The sequence below is a fragment of the Anas acuta genome, chromosome 10, assembly GCF_963932015.1.
Source record: "Anas acuta chromosome 10, bAnaAcu1.1, whole genome shotgun sequence".
NCBI lineage: Eukaryota > Metazoa > Chordata > Aves > Anseriformes > Anatidae > Anas > Anas acuta.
In genome coordinates, this window is record NC_088988.1 from 11,422,484 (window position 1) to 11,441,880 (window position 19,397).

At 57.7% G+C, this 19,397-nt stretch overlaps 2 protein-coding genes and 1 long non-coding RNA gene across 8 annotated transcripts; 1 reads left to right on the forward strand and 2 right to left on the reverse strand.

Moving 5' to 3' along the window:
- Positions 1 to 324: 324 nt before the first annotated feature.
- LOC137861844 (uncharacterized) lies at positions 325 to 2,774 on the reverse strand. Its single transcript, XR_011099886.1, has 4 exons — positions 2,559 to 2,774; positions 1,935 to 2,078; positions 1,434 to 1,541; positions 325 to 960 (listed from the first exon to the last, which is right to left on the reverse strand). It is a non-coding gene; the product is annotated as an uncharacterized lncRNA (long non-coding RNA).
- Positions 2,775 to 3,803: 1,029 nt separating this feature from the next.
- ENKD1 (enkurin domain containing 1) lies at positions 3,804 to 12,781 on the forward strand. Of its 6 annotated transcripts, none has more exons than XM_068693333.1 (11): positions 3,804 to 3,920; positions 4,828 to 4,890; positions 5,429 to 5,548; positions 6,087 to 6,134; positions 7,327 to 7,427; positions 7,740 to 7,964; positions 8,844 to 9,016; positions 9,817 to 9,969; positions 10,309 to 10,478; positions 11,254 to 11,390; positions 11,901 to 12,781. In XM_068693333.1, the coding sequence occupies exons 5-11, from the start codon at positions 7,343 to 7,345 to the stop codon at positions 12,059 to 12,061; spliced, it is 1,104 nt and encodes a 367-aa protein (XP_068549434.1). In that variant the 5' UTR covers positions 3,804 to 3,920; positions 4,828 to 4,890; positions 5,429 to 5,548; positions 6,087 to 6,134; positions 7,327 to 7,342; the 3' UTR covers positions 12,062 to 12,781. The 6 variants fall into 6 exon arrangements, with proteins under 6 accessions (XP_068549434.1, XP_068549431.1, XP_068549435.1 ...); XM_068693334.1 differs by having other exon boundaries at positions 3,878 to 3,976; XM_068693335.1 differs by lacking the exon at positions 3,804 to 3,920 and adding an exon at positions 4,038 to 4,616.
- Positions 12,782 to 13,289: 508 nt separating this feature from the next.
- PARD6A (par-6 family cell polarity regulator alpha) lies at positions 13,290 to 18,674 on the reverse strand. The gene is made up of 3 exons (XM_068693336.1): positions 18,327 to 18,674; positions 17,566 to 17,788; positions 13,290 to 14,948 (listed from the first exon to the last, which is right to left on the reverse strand). The coding sequence occupies exons 1-3, from the start codon at positions 18,387 to 18,389 to the stop codon at positions 14,161 to 14,163; spliced, it is 1,074 nt and encodes a 357-aa protein (XP_068549437.1). The 5' UTR covers positions 18,390 to 18,674; the 3' UTR covers positions 13,290 to 14,160.
- Positions 18,675 to 19,397: the final 723 nt, after the last annotated feature.

Consider the following 19,397-nt stretch of genomic DNA (forward strand, 5'->3'; position numbering starts at 1 on the left):
CTGTAGGAGAAGAAAGCACTGAGTATGTCCTGTTAGGCCTTGATCCCAGTGGAGGAAGGGGGATGCCAAGGCTCCTGGGTGAGCAGGAGCACATCTTACAGCCTGGCTAGAGCCTGCAAGAAGCCGTCCTGCACAAGGGGGGAATGGTGCCAACGGAGCACTGCTTTGGCTAGGGTGGGTTCCTGCTGTGAAGTCTAGATTCTCCTATGCAATCCTTCTTTGTCCAAGGCAGAGGTGGTGGAAACACCTGCTAATTAACACTGCGCACAGAGCTAATGCCTATTCAAGAGGCTTTAGAGGCTTTAGCTGGCCAGCATGAGCGATGCTTCCTGCTGTTGCCCCTTAGCATCTACCTGGGTCTGCTGCAATGCAAGCACATCGCGTTTCTCAGCTGGATCTGAAGGGTGAGGCTGTGCTAGATGTTGCCCTGGGCTTACATGAAGCCTGTTGCCACGATGCTCTGAGTTTCTGGACAGCTCATGCCCTAACTTTTCATCTTGAAAATCAGTGCAAGGGGTGCGGTGGGATGGGGCCGTGTTCTGCTGTCTGCTGGGGTGAGAAGTGGTGGCGCAGGGTGATCGCCAACTATGGGACACGGCTGGCCCCTGGCTCCTGCTTTTCATAAGTAAGGAAGAAATTATGACACGTGCATCCTAACAGCAAGCAGGTATATTTTATAATAAAAATTGTGGTGTTGTCCCCCCACTCCTCAGGTAAATCATCTTCTCTGCAACCAGGAAAAAAAAAAAAAGCAAACCAAACATGGGTGAGGTGCTGATCACCACCATCCAAGCCAGGCTGTAGTGGTAACACAGGAGGCAGACAGCTTGTGAGGATATCTAATGACGAGTGGTGACACCAGGTAGGCCGTGCAGCCGAGCGTCGTCTCATTATCAACCTGCCTGGGTTTGTCATCCAGTGCTGGGGCTGGGACCTCCAGAGCGCTGCTGGCCCAGGTCCCTGCAAGAGGAGGGAGTGGATCAAAAGCCTGGCCACTTCTTTCAAATAAAGCAGATGGCCTGAATCACACCAGCTCTTCTCCCTCTCTTTTCCTTATTTATAGCTGGTCACTGACAGCCCAGAGCAGCAGGACTGCAGAGCCTGGCTGCTGCTGGGTCTGCGAGCAGCAGCGTAACTGAGGTTAGGAAGGACTGAGTATTTGGGGATTTATAGGAGAGTTGTGTCTGACCCTGCTGCTTTGGGTCTCTGGGAAGCCCCAGAGTGGCACATGCAAGGACAAAGCCCCCATTTCAGGGGAGGTGAGCTGTGGGGACCTGCAGGTCTCCGGTCACTGGCAGGACAAGGCCAGCTCCCCTCTCCCAGGCCTTCTCAGCCTTTCACCCTCTCCCTGCCTCTCTGTCTGACCTGCCAGCAGGTCGTTCCCTTCCTTGGTGGCCTGCTTGGCTTGGGGTCCGCGTTGCCTGGCGCTGTACCTTGTGGGTTACACATGAGAGAGGCCGCAAAAGGGCTGTCAGTAAGATGAGTTCTCAATCCTTGGCTCAGCCAGTTTGTTAGTGGCAGATGATGTTGGGAGCCAAATGCTGCAGAACAATGAACAGAAAGCTCATTTTGGTAATTACCCCATTCTGGTGCTTTCTCCTGCATCCGTGGAAGGCCTACAGCTGCTTAGTAGTGCTGCAGAGCAGCATGGGCTTTGGAGAGGGAGCAAGCTGATGGGTCCAACTTGTGCTAACAAAAGTCCCCAGGCAGGAGCTGTGCACCAAGGGGGAGGCAATGCCCTGTAACATCTCAGCAGTGTGCAGACTGTGACCTGCAGCAGGCTGTGCTGTGTTGCCCAAAGCTGGGGATCAACAGCAGAGCAGCAGCCTCTCCTTTGCAGCTATTTGAGCTCACACGAGCACTCTGCCACAAGGAGCAGGCATACGAGCTGCTAACCCAGTGGGACTCCAAATAACCCAACAAGCACACTGAACCTTGTGGGAGCTCTCCTTCCAGCTCCGGACCAGTTGCTGTCCCTGCCGGCCCTAGGGTTTCCTCTTTTTCTTCTGATGGGCACATCAGCTCCGGCATGTCGAAGTTGATGTACTGGTACAAGGGCCGCAGGCGAGGCAGTCGTCCTGGAGAGGTACAAGAAGAGGCCAGTGCTGACAACTGCTCCCTGACAGGGCTTTGCTGTAGCTCAGGGGTAGCACTAGTCCTGGGAGGAGAGGGAAGATGATTGCCCCTGCCAGGACAGGAGCCAGGGACTGCAGGGGAAGGCATATGCCTTCTAGCCAGGGCTGCCTGATGGTGTAAAAGCCAGGGATCTGTGGCCACATCCCAGGGACAAAATAGCAGCTGGAGGGAAGAGTGAGGGCAAGTCCGCCTGAGCATCACAGTGCCCAGCTGAAAATTCACCAGTGGCAGAGCCCCTGTCATCACCTGGCCCACAGGGACGTTTCCAGCTCTGGGAGCAGCAGACAGGCTGGGGGCCATGCTGACCTACTAAGGACTAAGCCTTAGCAGAGCATTCATCCTGAGACAACTCGGTTAAAATCACCTAAAGCACGTGGGCTGCCAGCCCAGACCACACGGACACAGATACCCACTGTGCTCACCCAGCGCGTCCCGGGATGCGACCTTTCTGCACGGCTGCAGGCTGCTCCTGCTTTTCCTTTTCTTGCTTTTCTTCTGCTTGGCAGAGGGGCTGGCATTACCCGGGGGGGCGCCCGGCTCCATGGCAGTGGGATTCACCCTCTGGAAATCGGCGTGCTGCAGCACAAGGGCAAAGGCTCTGCACCAGGGGACAAAGGTTGCTCCTGTGTCAAACATGTCATTGCCCTCACCTCCAAGGCTTTGATGTCCAGGCTCTCCAGGACTGCTGACAGCTCAGCTGGGATGCGCCCAGGCTTACAGCCTCTGCTCTGCTGCCCCGCAGGGCTGCCCACCGCGGCTGGAGGCTCCATCACAGACACCGACCAGCATCTGTGTGGAGACCAACGTCTGTAAAAACTCACCCCAATCTGTGGTGCTCTGTGGTGCCCGCCACACAGGCCTCTTGTAGGGATGAGCTGGATGTCCTGACGCATTAAGGACCATCACTTTCTTCTCTAGCCTCCTTCCTGAATTAACTCCTGGTTTACGTTTCAAACAGCCAGACAAACTCCGTTTTGTCATTTCCACGGACTGTCCGTGACCCTGAGAGGCAGCAGGCGCTGATCACCCGCCCTGATGAGCAGTGCACCTCAACAGTGCCCCTCACTCCTGCTCCTACCCGCTCCCTCTGCCATTTCCAGCCACAAAATCCCACATGAGCGGCCCCACGCCCAGAAGGCAGCACAGGGAGGAGCAGTGTGCGTGATGGCTGGGACCTCAGAAAGCAGCAGAAGCCAGCCGTTGGTGTTTTAGGCCATGGTAACCCATGAGCAGTGGTAATTGAGGCCCATCCTTCTTCTGAAGTCTCACCTGAGCCCTGGGCTTGGCTTGGCTCTGGATTTGGTTTTGAAGGTGCCAGTTGGGAAAGAGATTCTGGAAGGCACCGGGGGGGCCGTTACACCCTGCAGGGACACAACAGCTGCCCGCATAAACCAAGAGGTGGAAAAAACGGATGGGGATGAGGCAGGGCTGGGCTGACCAGGCTGGCTGCGGCAGTCCCAGGTGGCAGAACAAGAGATGGCGTCGGGATTTGTGTGTTGGGAGGTTCGGGGCCCCAGGGACACTGCAGGGCTGGGAGGTGGGGGTCTGCGACACCCCCAAGCTGGGCTCCACCGAGCCTGAACACATCAGCAGCAAAACCATGGAAGGGAAGCTCTCCAGCCACCAAAAAGCACGGGGAAGCTGTGGTTATGGGCGAGCACATCCCCGCCACACCGCCTGCCCTCCTGAGGCACCAAAGCCGCCCCCGGGCCCGTCCCGGCCCGCCCCTGCCGGCGGAAGCGGCCGTTGCCGGGATGGCGGCGGCTCCGTGCGGCCCGGGCCGGGTGCGTGCGGCCGGGAGGGGCCCGGGGGCGGCGGGGAGAGGCCCCGGGGCCTCGGGGTGGGTGTGCAGCCGGGGAGCAGCTCGGCTGAGGCACCGGGAGCGGCTCCGGGGAAGCCCCCGGGGGGCTCCTGGCGGCCCCGGGGCGCTGCGGGTTTGCCACGCTCCGGGGGTGGGTGCTGGGGCTGCGCGGTTCCCGCTGAGCTCTGCCCTCCTGTGTGGGGCCAAAAAGGGCCAAAAAGTGGATTTCTGGGCCGCCCAGGTGTTGTGCGGCGGAGATTGGTGTCATGGCATGAGGCCCCCGTGGCATGGCGAGTGGCAGTACCTGTGTTGGGAATAGCATTAAAAGGGGAGAATTAATCTCTCCCCTTGCAATTGGCAGCGAGTAGCAAGGGGAAGGTGTTGGCACAGACCTGGGTAGGCTTACGGTGCATAAATGTACATTAAGCATTGTCTGGACTCCAGGGGTGGGGGAAGCTGCCCAGTTCAACCCTGCCCTTCTCTTCTGTCTTCGTTTCCCTTTTTCCCCTTCATGTCAAATACGTTCGTGCTGGGTGCTGGACCTGCTCATCCTGGAAGCAAGGAAAGGTTTCAGCCCTTGGCTGAAGGAGGGGCAAATTCAGTCCCTCTTGTTCTGAAGTGTTTGCTCCTGTGACCGCTTTTCCAGACCCCTGGTTTTACCTTGGAGTTCCTGTGCCAGGTATCTGCTCAGAGCTGTGTGCCACTGGTTTTAGCACAGCCTCGGGGCCCGGAGGTCATTCCAGTGTTTCTGTCCATTTCAGCCAGAAGTGGAGGGAGAAAATAAACAGCCAAGAGCAGCTGAATTGAGATTAGCCCTTTGATTTATTTCTGACGAATTGCTCTGCTTATCACAGTTCATTGAGGGATTTTTCTTTCTGTCCTTTTTGCAGAGGTGACTTGTAGAAGCACCAAGCTTGTTTCAGCTCTGCGTGTGGCAGGAGCTGCCTGGCCAGGTGAGTATCCACTGAGCTCTTGAACACTCTGAGAAGATTTAGGGCTGGAGACTGCATTTTCCTGACTCCCAGGTCAGGATTAAGTTGTAGTCCTGGAGGGAAAGGGAGGGAAGCCAGCTGGGCTCAGACAGGATGAGTAAGGAATGCTGTATTCGCTTGGTTACTTTGGAGACTGGTGACACCTCCTCTGTAGCCATGCTGACTTCAGGTGAGCCCTGTGGCTAGGAGCGGCGTTGCTGCTTCCCTGGCTTGCTCTGCAGTCTGGCACCGGGTTAAGAAGTTGCACTCACGAATTTGTTTACCTGGACTTAATTGGACTGAGTTTGTGGAGTCTGCCTACATTCCCGAGAGGCCCTAGCCTGTGTAGAGGCTCTAAATAGTGTCTTTCTAGTGGCAACAGGTCAGATATTTTTGCTGTTTCAGTTTCTAACACACTGATAGGGATGCTTTTCTGCGTACAAATCAGTTTGGCTGAGCCAGCTGTCAGGTCACAGCTGAAAAGGACTGGTCCTGTTTCATCCTCTGTGTTCATACGTAGATGTTCCTGCTGCTTCCCTTGTGCTTGCCCCAGTGCTTCTCTGATCCTCTTGTGGAGCCAACAGCCAGGTTACATTTGGGAAGAACATTAAACAGGCTGAAAACTAAAACAACAAAAGAAGTGAGTTGTTTTTGCAGGTGTAGTGAGTTAAGTTGGCTCAGATCAGGACCGTCTCAGCTACAAGAGATGAAGCAAAAGGGTGGGAGCAGCAGTGGAGGAGGTCTGCACATCCATGCAGAGGGAGCTGCTTGGTTCTCAGCTCTGTTCAAATGCACCCGTGGTCAGCAGGAGCAGAGCAGCCACCTAGAAAGTCTGTGCTTGGGAGCTGGAGGCTTGGCTGCTTCGTCCTGGGGCCAGGTGACATGGATGCTGGTGGCTTGTGTCCTGCATGGGTGGGTGCGCTGGAGGTGCCTGGATGGGCAAAACACTTGCTATTGTAATAAGGCTGTCTGATCTTGCAAGATCCAAATCCAGAGGCGATGTGACTTGCAAATCAGGGAGTGGGTGTCATTTGCAAATTCCCTGCAGCAGGGCAGGGTGCTGTTGGGATGTGAAATGTGACTTGTTTTAAGGTATAAATGAGCCTTCCATCCCCCACCTCCCATCAGCTTGCCTTTCCTCCTTCAATCCCCCGCACTAATTGTCTGCTCTGTTACAGGTCCTGCTTCCAGTCTGTCATTCTGTGTGTAAATCACTGTGTTTGAAGGTGAGTTCAGATCGAGATCAGATGTGAGTGTCAAGGCCAGTAGTTATTCTGGAGTAATCTCTTGGTAAACAGATCCTCTAGAATGAGAGAGCCTGTTCTGGCTTAGTTGGATTCATTTTAAAGGATATTAAACAATCAGAAAACAATTTTTTATTGCAGTCTGAGAGTCTGTGTCTGAAGCTCTTCAGAAATAGCTTTTCCAGCGTAGCTGGGCACAAACAAGCCACTGGACATGCTTACTGGTGTGCAGTACTCAGCATTGCTTACATTGCCTCTGCAGTTGTGTCTGGCAGATAAGTAATAGCTTTTTGCTAATGGGTCTCATGTCAACAAGGGTGATTTAACAGGGAAGACGGCAGTGCATTAGTTGCTATGACTCAGGCTCACTCAGCCTTGTACTGATCATTTATTGGTTTATAAATTAAACTGAAGATGCTGTGTCCCATCAGTGCTGGCATGCTGAGGATACTAAAAAGGGGCTCTTTCAGCGGAGTTGTCTCTGAAATCTTTAAATTACTGTCTCAGGAGTCAGGCTGTGCAGGCTGTAACCCCAGCTCTTACAGCAATGACTCCAGTCAAGCTGCCATGGCTCCTGTCAAAATTGTGGCATGACTCCAATGACTTATTGAGCTCTAGTGGCATCATCCAAAACACCATCAGCCCGTGCCTGTCCGTGCAGCATCTCAATTTGAATCCTCATATTCTGAGCAAGGAGCAAGTCCCTCAAGTTTATCTGCTACAGGGAAAAGGAGCTATCTGAAAGATCTCAGTGGGCAAGGAAATAGGTGTTGGCTGCTGCCTGCCAATTTACCTTGTTTTTTGTGTGCACTAAAGGCACACAGGGCAGTTAGAAGAGCTTGGCTCATGCTTGTGTATGTATATCAAATTGTCCTGTGTAGAAGAGCAGAGTCAGGAGAGATTTTCCATGCTGAAGATACCGGTATTACAATAACCACAGACATTTCAGGATCAATGCTGGTTGGTCCCACGATAGTGACAGTGCTGCTCTATCCCTTGCCTCACCTGCATGGAGTCCGTTTGGGGTTGTTTTCTACTTGCAGGTCATCTGTGCAGCTGGGTTTGAGCTGTCTAAGGAAGGTCAGAAATTCACATATAGACCAAATGCAGCTTTGCTGTGGCTCCATGAGCCCTGTTCAGATCCATTCTCAGTGACAGTTGGTTTCTGTTGCAGAGACAGAGAGAGCAGAATGTGCGAAGGGCCATCCAAGATTTCTGGGCCCATTCCTCCAGACCCTACGCTCTTTCCAAACTGCTATAGACGCCCTTTCTCAGGTGAGTCCTCGAGTGCTGTGTTATGGATGTGCATTTTTGGACTTCAGCGTGATGCAGCTTGCCCATTTTCTGTCCTTATTCTTTGTTGTGCTCAGTAGTCTTGGCCTGTAACCCACACCAATGCAGGGTGCTTCTGCTGCCTCACCAGTGAAAGTGAGGTGCTCTGTACAGCTGGTTGAGAGATGGGAAAACATGAGGCAGGGGTGGAGGGGGACCTTCAGCATTGCTTGCAGGCTGCAGTTGAAGAAAAACATGAGGTAAAATCCTGATAATCTGCTTCTCTCCTTCCCTCTCCTCCTTCTTTCTGTGTAGCTCGAGGGAGGCTGGAAGGAAATGCTCAGAAACTGGATTTTAACTCTGCCCCCCTGGACCTAGCTCCCAATTCACATCATGCTTTGAGCAGTGCCCGCCAGCTCCAGCCAGCCCCTCGCATTCGGCCCAGTGGAAAGGACTTTCTGGAGAAGGGGCAGAAGGGGACGCTCAGCCTCCTGCTGCAGCTCGAGGGGCTCTCTCTTGGTGGGGGGCTGCCAGTGAAGAGTAAGTACAGCAGAGCCCTTGCTGGCATGACCTGCACTTGGAGCCAGGGATGATGCACCAGGGATTTGGGTGGATTCCTCAGCTCTGCTGCCCAAGGAGAGCTCGAGCTTCACAGGGCCAGTCACCTTATCTCCTGCTACCCCTGGGCCATTGCCTGTGCTGCTGTGGCCTCCCTCGGTCCAGTCTGGCCAAGGTCTGCAGTGGGAAGAAGGACTGCAGACAGACACTTTAATTTGGAGTGAGCAGCCAGTCGTAGATGAGAGACTGTTGAGAGATGCTAGAAACAAATCCATACTTCCTTGTTTGTTACTAGTGAACTTTGCTGCTAGTTTGCTACGAGTTGGTTTTGAAATCTCAATGTATGAAGCATGTTTAACCCAGGGAATTCCTTGTTACTGAAGCCAGGCAGGATTCAGGAAGATGGCTCATACATGTGGCTACTGAGGACGCCTTTGCAAAAGGTGTTCCCTTCTTCAGCGAAAACACCTAGAGTAAATTCAGAGGTCCAGAAAGGAGGTAGAGCTGAGCACTGGCTGTCACTTAATTGGCTTCATGTCCTGGTGCTGCCCCAAGCTCTACCTGGTGCGAGCGTGGTGTTTGCCAGCTGGTGGCTACCACAAGTGCTGTGCCAAAACAGGAGGGGAATGCAAGAGGATTTGTTTGGGCCAGTTGAGATCTTCCCAGAATAGGGTCAGCACAGGAGCTGTGTCTGACACTGGAAAAATGCACAGATTGTCTAGTCTGCAGGAAAGGGGAGAGCTTGTTGTTTCTGTGGGCAGCTTTGGAGATGGAGCTGTCAGCTCTGGTGCCATGCTCGAAGAGTCCATATCCACTGGCAGTGTTTGAGGGCTGAAGGCTGCATCTCCCCTTGCTGTGCAGGGAAGGAGTCCAAGGACCATGAGAAGGAAAATGTGAGGCGAATAAAGGAGATTCAGAAGAAGTGCAAAGAGAAGGAGCGAGCCCGGGAGCACAGCCAGCCCAAGCCTGTGAAAGCTCTGTGGAAATCCCAGAAATACGAGAATGTGGAGTCAAAGGTGAAGGCCAGACTGCAGGTGGGTACCCACTGAGCTCTTTTTATGGAGGTGGGATGTTGTCTTCTGGGAGTACAAGTTCTCTACTGCTGCCAACAAGGGAGACTGGCGTGTCTCTCTCTCATGGTTTTGGCTGGGATAGAGTTGATTTTCTTCATAGAGGCTTGTATGATGCTGTGTTTTGGATCTTTGGTGAAAACAGTGGTGATAACACACCAATGCTTTTAGCTATTGCTGAGCAGTGCTTATACAGAGACTTTTCTGCTTCTTGTGCTGCCTGGCCAGCGAGGGGGCTGGGAGTGCACAAAAAGCTGAGAGGGGACACAGCCAGGACAGCTGACCCCAGCTGGCCAAAGGGATGCCCCACACCATGTGGCATCACAATCAGCAATAAAAGCTGGGATAAAGGCAGGGAGGGAGTGATGGTGTTTTTTTTTTCCAATAAAAGAAAATATCTGATGATCCCTGCTTTACTGGAAGTGGCTGAACACCTGCCTGCCGATGGGAAGTAGCAAATTAATTCCTTGTTTTGCTTTGCTTGCGTGTGTGGCTTTTGCTTCACCTAGTGAAATGTCTTTATCTCAACACATGAGTTCTTGCACTTCTACCATTCTGGATTTGTTGCCATAAGCAGCCTGGGTTGGCCTTTGCTGGCTGTGATTCGTGTACGGATTGCCTTTTCCCAAGAGCTTCTGCCAAATTGTGGAAGGAAGAGCATGTTATCAGTTGTCAGCCGGAAAGTCATGGCTGAGCTTGTGGTTGACCACAGCAACTTTGCTCCAGCCTCCCTCCAGTAGCCTGTCTCTTCTCGCCTTTCCCAGGAGAGTTCCCCGCCTCCAAATCCAGAGGCTTTGAAGTTCCTGAGGGCGTATTCTCGCTGTGGCCCTGGGATCAAGCCATGCAGACCACTTTCCGCAGACCTTGCCAGAATGAAAGCAGGTGCAGGCACAGAGGCACTCTGTGCTGAAACCAAGGTGAGTTGCGAGCTACCTATGGGCTCCCAGGGGTTTCTGTCACTTGTGCATTGCTCCTGCTTTGTACACTTCATGTGGGGTCAGCTTTAGGACTTCAAAAAGGCGTTGTTTAGGTTTTGGGGTTTTTTTGGTGCCTGCCTTCTCAAACCATGGCCATAGCTACTGCCTGTCCAGGGCTCTGCCTCCTGAGATGGCACAGACAGGGTGCGTCCATCCTGTAGTTTAGCATCGCATGCAAGTTATTCTGTGATACCCGTTTGCTTTCTCCCTTACGGGGACAAGGGCAGCTCCCTGTGTGTGCTGAGCCAGCTCCTGCTGCCTCCCCCTTTCTCCTTTCAGCTGCAGGTGGAGGGCAGCAGCATCGACTTCATTAAGCACAACGCCCGCAATGCCAAGCGGGCCCCGCTGCGGCGCTCCCAGTCCCTGCAGGCGATGGCTGAGCTGCTGGAACAGAGGCACCGGGAGCAGGAGGAGTACAACGCCAAGCAAAAGGGCCACGTCCCCCAGTAGTATGTATGCCCCTGGATCCATGAGACTTCCTGCCATGAGCCCACCTCCCAACTTCTGCGTGACAGAGGCCTGGGGACCAGGGACCAGTCTCTCGCCATATGCTGGCAGTGTGATTGATTATGGCCTGGGGGAATAAATGCAAAACTTGCTGAATTCTTCATTTAACAAGTATCCCATGGCCGATGTGAATGGGCTTGGAAAGAATTGTGTCTCCTTCCTTGCTAGCCACTTGCTGGCCACTGGTACAATGATGCTGACTTGGATGCTCTGTGTGCTCTGAGAAATGTGCTCCTGCCCCTTTGCAGGCCTTGCTTCATGTCATCTTCAGTGTTAAAAGGGTTGTTTTCAGAGGCAGATAGTTTGGTTTGCTTTGCAAGCATTCAGCCTGCCTTGGACCCGGAGTCTAAGGAGCACCCAACTAGTGACCTTCAGTTCTGGGGCCCCCAATAGCTCCTGGGTGACCCTTTTCTAGGACTGGCCCCTGTATGAGCCCTATGGTTGTTGGCTGTATCTGCCCTTCTCCGCCAGCATCCACTTTGTCCAACTTCATTCCATCATTGGCCCATAGGTGTTTTGAGAGGACTCCATGTTCGGGACCAGGAGCGAGGAGCAGAAGCCCTGAGCATGTTCCAGCAGAGGGGTGGGGGTGCTGCCAGCCTTGGCTTCGGTAGTCCTCTGGCAGCAACACGGAGACCAGCGGGGTTCAAAGGGCTCGATCCTTGGGCAGTCGTTCTTGCCAGATGTGCTGACGTGGGCTTTCATTTGCCTTGGCAGCCTGCTGGAGAGGAAGGAGCTGTGGCGCAGACAGATGGAGGAGCAGCTGCGAAGCCAGCCGGATCCTGACACGCCACCTGGCCACACCATGATGCCGGAGGGCCAGCGGCTGGAGACGCTCAGCAATCTGAAGCAGAGTAAGAGGAAAAGAAGCGGGGATTCCAGCTCAGGAAAATAGTTAGGATTAGGGGAAAGCAGAGTTGTGGGGCACTGGCTTGCCACCTGATTTCCTGCCAGTTGGAGAGATGCTGAAATAAGGCACGTTTCTGGGGTTGATCTGTGTGTGTGGAAGGAGCCATCTCCTTCAGCTTGGTGGGAAGAGCAGGTTACAAGGCTGGCTGCCTGGAGCAGGCCTGGCCCAGGGGACCTGAGCGTAGGGTTACTATTGCTGTTAAAATGAAAGAACGGTTTTGTTGGAAGGGACCTTCAGAGGTCTCTAGGCCAACCCTTGCTCAAAGCAGAGGTTTCTCAGAACTGTGGCTTTGGTCCTCATCTGGTTGTTTTTTGAAGCCAGGGATGGGTGTTCTCTCAAGGTCTTTGTTCCACTGCTGCCACCGTTTCATGACTGAAAATGAGGGTATAGCATTAGGAAAAAGACAAATTCCTTTCCTCTTCCACTCATCCAGATTTATTTTTTCTCCTTCCAGGCCAGGAGCAGCTGATAAAGGACCTGGTGATGCTGCCAGTGCGTGCAGACACCCTCAGCATTCAGAAGAGGCGGGTAGAGCTTGAGAGGAAGCTCTCCCAGATAGAGGAGGCCCTCAAAATTTTTTCAAGGCCCAAGGTCTTCATCAAGCTGGACTCCTGAGCTGTTGGGGCTCGGTGTGTTGTGCTGCTCTGTGCAAGCATCCTTCATCCCTGGGACTCCCCTGAGAGTTTGGGAGGGAAGGAGAAAAACACAGGTTCAGGACTTTGGGCCCATGGGGGTGCCCATCTGTGTTGAACTGTGGTTGGCACCTCTTGCTCTTGCTTCCAGAGCTGTGTCTCAGCCAGGAAAAGGGAGGGAGATGAGCTCATTTGCTCTGTTGTGCAGCGTGGAGGAACAGTTGCCTCTGTGCTGCTTGACTTCTCACAGAGATCAGCTGTCTGCTCTGAAGCCGTGGCACAGATCTCATCACCTCTTCTTTTCCCATCTCTATAAACTCATAGGAGGTCTCCCATGCTCTGCAATTTCTTGTCCCTCTCTTCCTCCGAGGTCATGGCTCATTCTGGGCACTTGCAGACTTGGCTGCACAGAGCAGCCCGACCAGCAGCCGTGCAGAGCCTTGCACTGTGTGGCTGCCACGTGTGCCCAGAGCCTCTGCACTGACCCATCCCCAGCACGCAGCCCGTGCCTCTGCACCCTCTGACCTGCTGGATGCGCTCAGCAGCTCGAGGACAGCCAAGAGGAACAGAACTCCAGTCCCTCTTACCCATGAAGAGCTGGAGTGGCAGCAGGACGATCTGGTAGGGTATCTGGAGAGGTTTTTGCTGTCTGTGGGTGAAAAGGAGGTAAGGATGCGCTCCAATAAAGCATTGGTTTCCCTCCGCTGGTGTGTGTGCAGCTCCCAGTGGGCTCAGCAGAGCCTGAGGGGTGGTGATGGGTGGCAGAAACCAGCAGCATGGATGTGGTAAAATCAGGGGGAGGCCTCCTCACCTTCACCATCCACTGCCCCATGGGGAGATCAGCAGGCCTATGCGGGGATCCTGCTGCACAAAGCGTAGGAAGATTTGGGGTAGAAGGGATTGCTGGAGGGCTCTAGTCCACCTCCTTCCCCAGGAAAGGACAGCTCCAAGGGTGCGGGCCTTGTCCAGCTGGGTTTGGAACATCCCCAGTCATGGGGTTTCCACCACCACTGCACGGGGTGGGGAGTGAATGCTGTATGCAGCTGCCTTGTTGCAGGGGGTGGCTCGATCCCTGAGCAGGATTTGGGGCTTGCTGGGGCAGTGGGATGTTGCAGGGCAGCCTCGCCCCGTGTCCGCAGCCCTGCAGTGCCCTGGGCTGTCGGGGCTGTTGCTTCTGCCAAGCCCCAAGGAAGCTTTCAGCGCTCGGGGGCTGGAGGGGGCAAGGTGCCAGCTGGAAAATGGCCTCATGCTCCCATGGGGCGGCTCCTCAGGGCATCGCTGCCGCGAGGCTGAGCTGGCTGGATGAGGGCTGTGCTTAGAGCAGCCCTGGCCCTGCTGTGGGTAGCCTAGGGGCTGTGTGTGCCAGTCCCTGTGCACTTCCCTGCTGTAAACAAGCCCGGCCTAACCAGCTCTGCTGTCTGGTTTGCTGTCTTGCCCGTCTAGGGCCTTGCTCAGTGGCCACAGGGAGCTGCTTCCAGCTCAGCCCTCCTAATCCCAGGGGGCTGAAGGTCCTCCTCCTCCTCCTCTTTCTCCTCCTCCTCCTCCTCCCTAGCTGCTGCTAGACCAACGCAGACTAGGGAGGACCAGGTGAGGAGGACCAGCGGGACAGAGAGACGCAGGGAGGCGATGTGCCCCAGCATCCTTCCAAAACTCCCCACCATGGCCCTTACCGGGGCCACCCCAAGCAGCAGCAATGCCACAGCGCATGAGGGGGGTTCTGTAGGGTTATTGCTGTCCTGGAGGGGGGAGCAGCACCTCAGGGTGTTTGGGGCCTGGTGCTGACCCCTGCGGAGACGCCAACGATGGACAAGTGGGGTGCTTTCTATAAAAGGTTTTACTGTCCATTGCAATATATTACTCAGTGATGCGTATTCTGATAAAACAATTAAAAAACCCACTCGTTCAGAAGAAGTGGGGTGGGAGGCGGGGTGCTCAGGTAGGGAGCACCCAGCGGGAGCAGCTGCTGCCGTGGGGACCCAGGGCAGGGGCAGAGGACGGGGGCAGCCCCGCTGGGCCCCCGCCATCCCCCAGGTGCCCACAACCAGTCCGGCCGTGCCAAAACCCGGCCGGCTGTGTAAGTGGCTATAGGGTGAGCAGGGTGCCGTCCTCCCGCACGCTGCCCCGGCCGGGGCTGCCATCGTGGCTGCCCAGGGACTGCAGGGAGCCCCGCGAGCTGTGCGGGGATGGGCTGGGCAGCAGGGGTCCGTCCGTGGGGCCCCCGTTGGGGCAGCCCCCAGGGATGTAGTGTGGCGCGCTGTCGCTCTCGATGACCAGGTCTCCCTCCTCGTCACTTTCGGCCGTGCTGTAGTTGCTCAGGTACTGCGAGGCCGGGCTGGGGGTTTGCTGGCTGGGGGTGCTGTCCGTCGACATGCCCGAGCTGCCCGAGGCCTTGCTGCTGCGGATGACGTTGTTGCGCTGGTTGGCCGGCTTGACGGTGATGATGAGGTTGTGGCTGTTGGCCACCATCATGTCCGTCACCTGGTCCAGGGACTTGCCGGCCACATCGATGCCGTTGACCTCCAGGATCTCGTCGCTCACCGCCAGCAGCCCCGTGCTCTCCGCCAGGCCGCCCTTCACCAGGCGGGAGATGAAGATGCCGGGCACCTTCTCCACCCCTTGCGGGGCCACGCGCACGCTGACGCCGTCGCGGATGTAGAAGCCCAGCGGCTTGTCGGAGCCGTGCTTGTGGAGCCGCACGCGGCGGTGGGTCTCCGGCAGGATGTCCACGTCGATGATGGAGGAGATCTGACGGAAATCCTGGGGCATGCCGATGAGGAGGTGAGGCTTGGCCCGGTAGTGCGCGGGGCGCAGCAGGCCCTTCTTCTTCCGCTGCAAGGAGTTGGAGGCGAAGACGCCGGCATCGGACTCCGCTGTGGGAAACAAAGGGGACGTAGTAAGGCAGTGCCCGGCCAGCTGGCACCGTGACCTCCTGGGGACACGGGTAACCGCATGTCCTTGGCCCCAGGTGCCAGAGGAACGGGCAGGAGAAGCTCCCTGCTCCCCTCTCACCAGTTTTTCCCCCCCTGATCATTGCCCCCGGCTCTTCCCACAGCTCGTCTCCTCCAGGCCCATCTCCTGTCCCAGGATTACCCAGCGTACACACAGCCGGGATTAGTGGGATAGAGGCAGTGATTCAGCCTTAATCACGCTTTAAGCCAAACTCTGCAGCTTAACGCTGGAGCTGCTGGCTCTAACAGCCCAGGAGCTGGTGCCCTGCCCTGGTTTGGCTTTGGGGAGAGGGAATCCAGGCGTCAGCTCTCCCAGTATGACCGGGGGATGTGACAGCACCCAAGTCCCCTGTCCTTGTTGGAGCCGCACCTCTCTCTCTTGTTTAATCACCACCAGACAGGGGTTGGCTCCATCCTCCTCAACCGTGCCCTGGGTGACCTCCCTGTGGGTCCCAGCTCCACCACATCCCCCCTTGGCCATGCCCATGGGTGCCAGGGAACATCCCCTAGGCCCTGTTTGTTTTTTCCCCATCCGTTTTCATGGGGGAAGCCCAGATCCGCACACTGCGTTGCCAGCACATCCCTCCAGTTCTGCTCAGGGGGTGACAGCATCCTCAAGCTGCTGGCCGCGCTCTTCCTCCTCGCCAGGCCCATGAAACGCTTCATTTGCCAGGAGAGCACTTGCTGGCTTGGGTTCAGCCTGGCCCCAGCAGTACCCACCCCAGCCAAGCAGCCCCAGCCCATGGCCAGCACTGCAGCAAAGCACCCTGCTCCAAAACCATCTCCAGAAGGTGCTAATGGGAATGGAGAGCCTGGCCCCGGTGACACAGCAAGGGGAAGGGAGCAGAAACCCCGTGCCACCCAGGTGCAGCACCCACGGAGGGGGTACCGTGCTCCAGGTGCCCCCCAGCAGCACCCAGACCCCGTTCCAGCCACAGGGGCACCGGGGACACCCCACACCCAGGGGACACGGGGTTTCTCCCAGGACAAGCCAGCCTGCCAGGGCTCCTGGGTTATAAATATCTCACTGCCTGGCTTATTTTTAGCTCGGGGAAGGGCGGCGGAGGCTTTCCCACAGCTATTTCAGCATGCAGCTCCTCTCCGAGGGGTGCGGAGCAGCCACACCGGGCAGGTCAGCACCCTGCAGGCAAGCCCTGGGGACGCGCTGGGCTGTGTCCTGCCCTTCCAGCCCGCCCCGGGCCATGCCCAGCCGGGGAGGGGAGCTGTCCCCAGCCAGGCTGACGGCACTGCTGGGACATCTCCACCACCTCTGCGCGTGAGTCTGGCCCAGGAGGCACCCGAAGGGGTGACGGCTCTCTCGCAGCATTTGCTTTTTGAGCCCCTGCTGCAGGACCGGCTGCTCCCGAGCCCCCCAGCGTGCACACACACACATGTATGTGCACACGCGTGTGCGTACTTCCCACACTCAACATGTGAAAGAGGCTCTGCAGCCGCCTTCCCCACCAACCTGGACTGGTTTGACTACAGCCCAGCCCTGGGATGACCTGGATCCATTTTAAATCAGCTGTGACTCACCCGGGGCTTGCTCCCAGCCTCTCCACAGCCCCTCTGCCGCGGGCACAGCCGGGAGCCACTGCTTGTGGCACTGCCTGCCTGCCCTCCTCATCGCACTGCCCGTGGTGCATGGCCACGGACACCCTCTCCCCGCACTGTGCCAGCTCAGCACGCTCACCCACGGACCCTCACAGACTTTTCCCAGCAGGAGAGGCAGCTCTGGAAGAGGAGCGATGCTCCCACGGAGCACCCCATGGGCTCTGCTCCAACCCAGTCACCAGCCTGGATGGCCTCTGCTGGCTGCGTGCCATATTGCCATGTGGGAAACAAGTTTAGGGCATCCACCACCAGCAAGGGGCCAGGAAAACCCGGCTCAGCGGCAGGGGCAGGCTGCTGAGACCCAGCACAGCGTCACCCCTCGCCCAGGGGCTTTGCACCAACAGCATGAGTGAGAGCCGGCGGGGTGCTCCAGGCGCTGCGCCAGGGACACGGGGACTTTTGGAGCAGGCTCCACCTTCGTGCACTTCTGCTTAATGCTAAAAAGCCTCGGTGCTATTAACTGAGCAGGAGGGGACCTCGCAAGGAGGGCTTGTGTCCATCTCCCCGGCAAAGAGGTGACATACCCAAGGCATTTGTCACCGGGAGGCTCTCCAGGTGTGCACTCCTGCAGCCAGGAAGGGGGCGAGCCCCTTCCCCTTGCAAAGCCCCCGGTGCTGCCCCAAGAGCCCTGACAGCGCGGTGGCTTCCCCACCTTGGGGCAGGGAGATGGATGGGCTCCGGCAGCAGCTGCTGTGTTTTTGGGGAGCCCGCATGAGCCCAGCTGGAAATGCAACCTCAAAGGGGCAAAGCACGAGGATCCCTTTGCTGTCCGGGCTGGGTGGCAGCGGTGTCACCTCCTCCCGAGTGGCAGGAGGGAACAGAGCCAGCCCCGCGGCCAACCCAAGAGCCATGGGCTGCTTTTTGCCCTGCTCATCTCTTTTCACGGAGGGGACGGATCCAGCGCCCTTCTCCGGCTGCTACTGACCCTTTTTCTGGATGATGACCCTGAGCAGGGGGTTGGCGGAGGACAGGGCCTTGTGGTAGTTGTCGTCGTTGTTGATGGGCAGCAGGTCGCCGTGCACGTCCGTGTAGCCCAGCAGCACGTCCACGCGCGGGATCTGGTGCACGCTCTGCAGCAGGCGGTAGAAGTCCTGGAAGGTGCCCACGCTGGAGCGCTTGATGGCGAAACGGCGAAACTCGGCATCGAACTGCGGGGCAGGGGGAGGAAGAGGAGGGAAAGGCGCTGGAGGAAGGCTCAGTGGGACCTGTCATTAACGGGGCGCTAATTTGGGGACAGGGCAGGGGCTGAGCCCCCATCCCCACGGGGGGACCGGGACACCGGGAGGCCGTGCCGGTGACATGCGTGCTGCCGTAGCACACGGCGAGCAGCAGCGCTAATTACAGCGCTAATTAATTACCGCCTCCTTCGGTCACGACAAACGCGAAGCCGATTAATGACGGGAGGCAGCGGGAGGGACGGCCCCGCACCTGCGGGACGGGGGCACGCGGGGGAAGAGAGCACCGGGGCTGCGGGACCGGGCGCGTCCCGGCGCTGCTCCCACCGCCTGCACCGGCGGCTCCGGCCCCGCGCGGGGATTCTGCGGCGGCCGCGCCGGGCTCGGGGCAGCGCCGCTGCAGCACCGGGAGCATCAGCGACACCCAACGCGCGGCACCGGTACCGGCACCGGCAGCAGCAGCGGCAGCAGCAGCAGCGGTCCCAGTCCCGGTGCCGGTGCCGGCGCTTACCTTGCTCTTGACCTCAATGACGGGCTCGGCGGAGCGCGCCGGGGTGCGGTGGTGCTTGGCCATGCTGCGCCGCCAGCGCTCCCGCGGCCACCGGGGGCTTTTCAGCGGCCGTGACGTCACCGGCAGCCGGCCCGGCGGCGCCGCGCCATTGGCCCGGGCGGGGCGCGGGGGCGGGGCGAGGCGCGAGGCCGGGGCGGGGGGAGCGGGGCGCTGACAACGTCGCCATGGCAACGGCACCGCCAGCGGGGCGAGGCCCGGGCACCGGCACGGACCCGGCACCGGGGAGAGGGGATCCGGGGCTGGGGCGGGGGGGGGGGTCCCGGCCCCGTGCCCCCCCCCAGAGCTGCCCCCGGTTGATCTTCGCCTCCCGCACAGCCCCCTCCGGTAATTAACGGGAGATTTTAGCCCCCGGTTTAACTCTGAAATTGTCTTTTTATTTATTAATTCCTTTATTTATTAATTTATTTATTAATTTATTCACTTATTTATTCACTTATTTATCCATTTATTTATTTATTTCATTCTCAGGCTCCCCGCGCTGAGGCCAGGCCGCTAATCCCGCTGACCTCAGGGCTGACGTTCACGCAGCCGCCCGGTGACGGAGGCCGCCCGGCCGCCCTCCAGCTCGGATTTAGGGCTAAACCGGGAGCTAATTACCGGGGGTTAATTGCGGTAAGGGCCGCGCTCCCGCCCCGAGCGCTGCCCCCGCACCCGCGGCCGCGGAGCAAGCCCCGAGATGAGGCGGCAGGGCCGGGCCGGTGCTCGTTGGCGCTCCGGGAGCTGTGAGCCGCCGCCTTTCCCCCCCTGGGCGGCGCACGGAGCCCCCCGGCCCCGCTCCGTGCCCCCGGGGCCCCCGCCCCGGCCTCGCCCCCACGGCCCCGCACGGGCGGGGAGGGGAGGGGGGGGCGGGAGGAGCGGTCGCCATGGCAACGCGGAGCCCCGCCCCCTCCCCTCCCTCCCATTGGCCCACGTGTCCTCCTCTCCCCTCTTCTCAGCCAATCGGCTGCGGCCAACGAGCCGGGGCGGGAGGGCGGGGCGAGGCGGGGGGGTATAAAAGGGGCGGGCGGCGGC

Bases quoted from the DNA above. Each gene is read 5' to 3' on its own strand.
- ENKD1 (XM_068693333.1), top strand. From the start codon at position 7,343: ATGTGCGAAGGGCCATCCAAGATTTCTGGGCCCATTCCTCCAGACCCT. The intron at 7,428-7,739 runs GTGAGTCCTCGA...CTTTCTGTGTAG, and splicing joins CTATAGACGCCCTTTCTCAG to CTCGAGGGAGGCTGGAAGGA. The intron at 11,391-11,900 runs GTAAGAGGAAAA...TTCTCCTTCCAG, and splicing joins GCTCAGCAATCTGAAGCAGA to GCCAGGAGCAGCTGATAAAG.
- PARD6A (XM_068693336.1), bottom strand. From the start codon at position 18,389: ATGGCCAAGCACCACCGCACCCCGGCGCGCTCCGCCGAGCCCGTCATT. The intron at 17,789-18,326 runs GTAAGCGCCGGC...CCTGCCCCGCAG, and splicing joins TCATTGAGGTCAAGAGCAAG to TTCGATGCCGAGTTTCGCCG. The intron at 14,949-17,565 runs GTCAGTAGCAGC...TGTTTCCCACAG, and splicing joins GGTCATCATCCAGAAAAAGG to CGGAGTCCGATGCCGGCGTC.